Here is a 6820-nt window from a genome sequence, read left to right on the forward strand (position 1 = left end):
GCCTGGAAATGGGTCTGTGCAAGAATCTCTCCCAGTGGAGGAAAATAAGTCACAGAGTACCTGGACATTACAGCACACATGCCATTGCCAAGCCCTGGACACCCACACACACTGCAGTCCATGTCAGCGAGGTGACTGTGAATTTCTCTGACCTTCCTGTGTCTGACAGAGCTGTGAAATATCTGCACTCTTGCTTGCTGCAAGCCAAGCTCAGTGTATAAGGAGTTGCCAACCAACTGCTCACTGTATAACCTAATACAAGTCTGGAATTCTCGGTTAGAATACCCTCAAGTGGATGCAAAAGCTAATCACTGACTAATTACTGATTAACTCATGTTGCAGCCTTAGCTGAGCTGCCCTTGTTAGAAGCCATTGGACATCACTTGAAAAGAATTGGCTGTTCTAGGGATCTGCTGTTTCTTCAGCAACACATTAAATGAACTGCAGAGGCTCCAGGCTGAAGGCAGAAGTTACACAGGAAGATGTCATTGAATTGGCAGAAGCTCCTGTTAAACTGATGGGGTAATTTGGCTCAATTCAGCTGCCTGTGGGACTGTATTAAGCTGATCCTCCTTGGTGTTGCCTCTCTCAATGCATGATGTGATATCATACGATTTCATGATCGATTTGAGCCAATCAGTCTCTGTGCTGATGTTTTAAGTGCTGAGCTCAGCACTTCAGTAATGCTGAAATCTGTGCTGGCGCAGCACAGAGTGGATCAGCTTCTTCATCTGTCAAAACTACTCTGAGGTAGAGGGAGTGGGGAGAGATGCTGGTCCTTGCAGTTCAGGCAGCTTAGTGGTTTGATGTGATTCACTGTGTGGTTTCATGATCACCAGTGCCTGCACAAGGCTAATAGTGGAAAAACATGGGAGATGGGGGAGAAGGAGGTCTAGAATATCTCGTTGCTCTGCATCATGATTTCAAATTGATGAAGGCCAACTGTGAGTGTACATTGCTATCTGCTGTTCCTTCAAGATTGTTTTTGCCAGTATTGTGAAACGTTTGGGCTGTCATGAGTAGAAAAATTCAGTTTGGCTTTGTTTTGAAACTGATAGCAACCCTTGGGCTTTTTTTAACAGATAACTAATAAGTAACTTAAAATATGTAAAAGTGGCAACACAGCATAGTGAAGTTGTTCTGCAGCAGTGATGGCCTAAAATAGCAGGGCTGGTAGAAACAGACAGCTCAATCAGTTGGTCTAAAAAGGCTGAGGAAGAGGAGTGCACAAGCTTTTACCTCCACAGATGTGTCTTCAGGGTCACTATAATCTTATCTGAAAGTTGGTTTGTTAGGCTGGATCATGTCTAAGTGGAGATGTTTAAAATACACTTTGCATTTCACAGAGTCCCAGAACTGTTGGGGTTGGAATGGGCCCCTGGAGATCACCTGGTCCAAGCCCTGCTGAAGCAGGTTCCCCCAGAGCAGGTTGTGCAGGATGGCTCTAGGCAGGGTTTGAGTATCTCCAGGGAAGGAGACTCTGCAGCCTCTCTGGGCAGCTGTTCCAGGGCTCTGTCACCCTCACAGTTGAGAAGTTTTCCCTCATATTCATAGGAAACTTCTTATGTTTCAGTTGTGCCCATTGCTCCATGTCCTGTCACTGGGCACCACTGAGCAGATTCCCCCTGTCCTCTTGGCATCTGCCCTGAAGATATTTGTAAGTGTTTAAAGCAAAGACTGGAAGTGTTGCCTTGCCAGCTGAGTTAAGCCAAACATTGAGAGAAGTCTTTTGGGGGAAGCTAAAAGAATGCATTCAAGAAGGAATAAAATACATCAGCATTTGTCGTACTAACTCATCTTGTGATCTCTTTATCTTCAGCTGCTCAGATAAAAAATTTGATGAGCCAGCTGGGAACCAAGCAGGATTCCAGCAAGCTCTTAGAGAACTTGTAAGTATTAAATGATCAAACATGGGTCCTCTTTCATTTCTATCTGTATTCTTAGAGGAACTGGGTTACTTGCTTTGGGGAGATGCTCTATTAGACACATTTAATACAGTCCTACAAACCCCAAATGAGTAGCTGCATTAAGTAGTTTACTGGAGAAATTAAGGTGTTTCTGCAGGACTCTAGAGAAGCTATTCAAAACTGCTGGGTATGAATGGTTCTATTTTGTTCTTCTGTGTGGTTCTTCTAGAGCTGATTTAAAAAGCAGTAGTACCTCAGCCATGCATTGGCCATAGCTCTGCTCTGAGTAGCCATAGCAGCTTCACATGTGGTGAGTACTAGGTATGTGGTCTCACATGAGACCAATGAGGAAAAGCAGCAAGAAGTCCTATAACTGATGAAAAAGTCGGTTGTAGTGCAGATGGATTTAGGCACTTGAAAGATTAGCAATCGTATATGGCAACCAAAGTGTCCCATGTGATTTCAGAAGAATAATATGCCAGTGGGGGACAGTGTGGAAGACATTTAGACATGCATAGGCCAAACTGAGTCCTGGAGAGGCTAAACAAGGACTGTCTGTCTGTGCATCTTTTACAAACTCATAAAGCATAAATAGCTATGAAAAGAGTAATTTCCAGCATCATCAAAGAAAACTTGGAAGTAAATCCTTCCATTCTATTTTCATGTGCCTGCACCTCCAATCTCTGAATGTGCAGCTTTCCCAGTTTTGACAATAGCTGATTTTTGGATCAGTTCATGACTTGTGGTGGAAGCTACATACACCATATTTGAAGGCTGAGATCAGAGCCCATTGGGAGAGAAAGGGATTTGTCTCCTTGAGCTGCTCAGTTCTCTCAATCTCTATTTAATCAGTAGATTAAAGAACTAATCACTGGTGACCAAACAAATACCTTCCCAGCTAACGTCACTGCAGGAGTGGTGTGATCTCTCCTCTTTGAGGGGAGAGTGGCTGCACCCCACAACTTGTCAGCTGCTATGCAAACCAAATACCAAAATGCATGGGTGGTTTATTTACCTCACATCCAGAACTTAGACAGTAACAGAGCCTGAGTGCCTGGATTTGAGTATCCATTGGGCCATGTATGTGACTTTCACTTCAGCATCTTGTACACATTGAGTGCAAAAGAAATTGTTTCTTGTTTTACTATTTTGTGTCCTCCTGGTTTACAGTATTAGTTTTTGTGTATTGGTATGAGATACTTTGCAACAGTAGCTTTGAATTGCAATGTTATTGGAAAACTTAAAGGCTCACGGGAGAGCTTTGCAATTCCTGGAGTTGAAGCTGGATTGTTCCTCTCTCTGACCAGTATTTCTCACAAAAATGAAGAATTTAAAAACCTCAAAAGTACTTTTATCAAATGCACATTTAACCAATGGAGTTGGTGGTTGTCAAGTGAACAGTTAGTTACCAATTGGTACCACAAGGAATTCACCTTAAAAGAGGGATTATGTTCACTGAATGAAGTTGTTTCTCTCTTAAGCCACTGGAGAAAAAGATCTTTTTAAAACTACTGAATTATTCTAGCTAGCAGGGAGCACAGAAATTCTAGAATCTTTTTTAAAATGTAGTCTAGAGTCAAGTTGATGTTCACAGAATCAGAAAGTCAGTCAGGTTGGAAAAGACCTCTGAGATCAGCAAGACCTAACACCACCATGGCAGTAAGTGCCATGCCCACTCTGTGCTTAAACACCTGCAGGGATGGTGATTCCACCACCTCTCTGGGCAGCACATTCCAGTGGCTAATCATCCTTGCTGGGAAGAAATTCCTCCTAATGTCCAACCCAAACCTCCCCTGGTGCAGCTTGAGGCTGTGTCCTCTGGTCCTGTCACTAGCTGACTGGGAGAAGAGATTGACCCCACCTGGCTGCAACCTCCTGTCAGGCAGTTACAGAGAGTGATAAGGACAAGGTGATGTTAAAAACTAAAAGTGCATCTCTGATCCTTTAGGTTGAAAAAAACCCCAACCATAAAGCTGTGTGGTGTCAGAACCACTATTTAGTCATCATTTTAGACACTAAAATGCTCAGAGATTTGCTTTGTAGGTACAACTTGTATGACTGCTTTTGCACTTCTGTTTCAGACAACAGCTGCAGCACTCTGCAAACTGCCTTGCCAAAGAGACCAATGAATATCTAAAGGAGTTGGGGTCACTGCCACTGCCCCTGTCTGCTTCTGAACAGGTAGGCAGGCACAGCTTTCAGCACAGAGGTCTAGATCACTCATTTCATGAAACTAGCATAGACCTCACAAAGCTGGAACTGGCACAGCTGAAGAGACAGGAGCCTTTTGCAATGCAGGATGTTGGTGAAGTACAGAAACACATCCCACTGGTTGCTTATATGACACTGGGAAAACAATGTTTCCCAGGACAAACAGGTGTAAAAGTTTCTCACATGGGAATAAGAGGCCCTTCGGGGAGAGCTCAATATGCAACTCTGGTTTTCTGAGTAAATTTCTGGAAAATAGTCTTGTTTGGGAAGTGTCTGTTGGGACATGGTGGTACAAGGCAGTGTTCTGGAATAAGAACTCAGAGCCCACTGTCTGTCAGTATGAAATGTGATGGTGCCAGGGAAGCTTTCCCTTGCAGGGTATTGATTAGCAGGGGGAGGGAGAAGCTGACTCACCTTGTCATATTTGAATAAAGAAAAATGTAATGCGACAAAGGTTATGATTTTATCTCTTGCCCAAGAGTGGCTCAAGATCCCCCTCCTTGTGGGAAAGGGAAGGGACAATCCTCTGCTGCAGGGTTAATTCACCACTATCTACTTTTGTGGTGCTGCTCTGAGATGATCTGGGGATGTGGGTCAGCAGATGTCGTGCTCTAATTCTCTGTGTAGAGGTTTACATGGCAGTGGGAAGCATGGCCATGTTTGCTGGGTTGGTCAGCAAATATTTTTCAGTCAATCTCCCTGTAGTGAACAAAATACTGTCACATGCATCTCCCTCAACACAGCCCAGTGAAAAGTTAGTCCGAATCTGCAGGAGTAGCCATCAGCATGCTGAGGAAGGCTGGTGCTTCCAGAGGACTCAGATGGAAGTGTGTTATGAGGCTGCTGTAGTGGCTTATTATGAAAAAAAGTATAATTGAAAAGATTTCCTTCCTTGAAATGACTGTTGAATTGATCAAACGCCTTGCAGGATTACAGCCCTGCAAAGCTCACGTTGGAGCCTGTTGTGACTCTCTATCAGAAAACATAAGAACTGACCTAGTGTTGAGTGTCCTTGGGACAAGCTTTTCCACAACTTCTCATTTCCCATACCTGGACTGTCACAGCACTCATAGGAGATGTTCAGTGGAGGCTAAATAAGGTGACACTAAAATGAGGATGAAAAGGATTATTACAACTAATGTGTTTGGAGAAAAGATAAACTGAAATGGTTATCAAGACTAGGGATCTAATAACAACAGGCCTGTAGTGTGGCATGCTGAGGGAGGCATCTTAGGAAGGTGGGACAATGGGTGCTGTTATCAGCTCTGGAGTGTGAGGCTTCCTGTATTTGTAAGAAAGTTAAGTACTATGAGGTTGGCTGAGTAGAGGAATAGAGGGTAAAGTTATTGTAGGTAACCAAAAGGTACATAGTTAAATGTGGTCACAGAATCACAAGATCTCCTGAGCTGGAAGGGACACCCAAGGATCACCAGTCCAACCCCTGCCCTGCCCAAGACACCCCAACAGTCCACCCTGTGCCTGAGAGCATTGGCCAAACACTCCTTGAGCTCTGTCAGCCTTGGGGCTGTGCCCACTGCCCTGGGGAGCTGTTCAGTGCCCAAACACCTCTGGGGGAAGAACCTTTGCCTCATCTCCAGCCTAACCCTCCCCTGACACAGCTCCAGCCATTCCCTGGGTCCTGTCCCTGGTCCCAGAGAGCAGAGATGGAGCTGCCCCTGCACTGCCCCTCGGGAGGAGCGGCAGCCCCTGATGAGATCTGCCCTCAGCTCCTCTGCTCCAGCTGAACACACCAAGTGCCCTCAGTGCTCCTCATGTGGCCCCTCGAAGCCCTTCATTGTCTTTGTTGTCCTCCTTTGGAGGTGGTGGATTACTGGAATGTGATTTGAGAAACGGTGTAGGAGACATTTCTACTTCAGACTTAAAACTAGATTGAAATTGGAGACCCTTACTGCACAGAACTGTCCTGCAGTGAGCAAGGTGTGGAGCATTTGGTGTAAGGAACTGAAACCCGGTGGGTTTTTGTTCTCTGCAGTGCCCCAGACTGCGTCACTGCAGTGTGCCCCAAAGCATCACTGATTGCCAGCACTCACTGTTGTTGTGATGGGTTTTCTGGGAGTCTCAGAGTCACTTTGCAATGAATGGGAATGTCTGAGCAGTGGTTTGTGTTTAACTCCTCAGCGGCAGCAGCGGCTCCAGAAGGAAAGATTAATGAATGACTTCTCAGCGGCCTTAAACAACTTCCAGGCAGTACAGAGACGAGTGTCAGAGAAGGAAAAGGAGACTGTGGCACGGGCCAGAGCTGGCTCCCGAATCTCTGTGAGTATTTGTGGGGATTTTGGAGTGATGTAGGAAAGTACAAACCTTGTGAGATATCTTGTACTGCCTTCCAACTGCACAGCTGTCACTGACACCTTACTGAGTGCAGCTGAGGCCTTGGTGTCTCAGTTATACCACTCCAGATGTTGTAAGTAATCTCTCATTTCACTGTGCTCCTTGTCAATGTAGAGGAGGGAAGTGTTATAAATTGCGGCCCAATAAATCCCGTTGGTGCTAGGGACGCTGTTCCATTGGTGCTGGGGACGCTGTTCCCGTTGGTGCTGGGGACGCTGTTCCCGCTGGTGCTAGGGATGCTGTTCGCGTTGGTGCTGGGGACGCTGTTCCATTGGTGCTGGGGACGCTGTTCCCATTGGTGCTAGGGACGCTGTCCGAGCTGCTGCTGGGGACGCTGTTCTGTTCCTAGG

At 45.6% G+C, this 6820-nt stretch overlaps 1 protein-coding gene across 1 annotated transcript; it reads left to right on the forward strand.

The window, feature by feature from the left end:
* Positions 1-1819: 1819 nt before the first annotated feature.
* On the forward strand, positions 1820-6395 carry LOC103810536 (syntaxin-12-like; the record flags this gene model as incomplete). Its single annotated transcript, XM_009083441.1, has 3 exons — positions 1820-1889; positions 3989-4088; positions 6258-6395. Coding segments are annotated over 3 exons (308 nt in total), but the record flags the coding sequence as incomplete, so codon positions are not given.
* Between the last annotated feature and the right edge of the window lie 425 nt (positions 6396-6820).

This window comes from Acanthisitta chloris, unplaced genomic scaffold (genome assembly GCF_000695815.1).
Source record: "Acanthisitta chloris isolate BGI_N310 unplaced genomic scaffold, ASM69581v1 scaffold8981, whole genome shotgun sequence".
NCBI classification, from domain to species: domain Eukaryota; kingdom Metazoa; phylum Chordata; class Aves; order Passeriformes; family Acanthisittidae; genus Acanthisitta; species Acanthisitta chloris.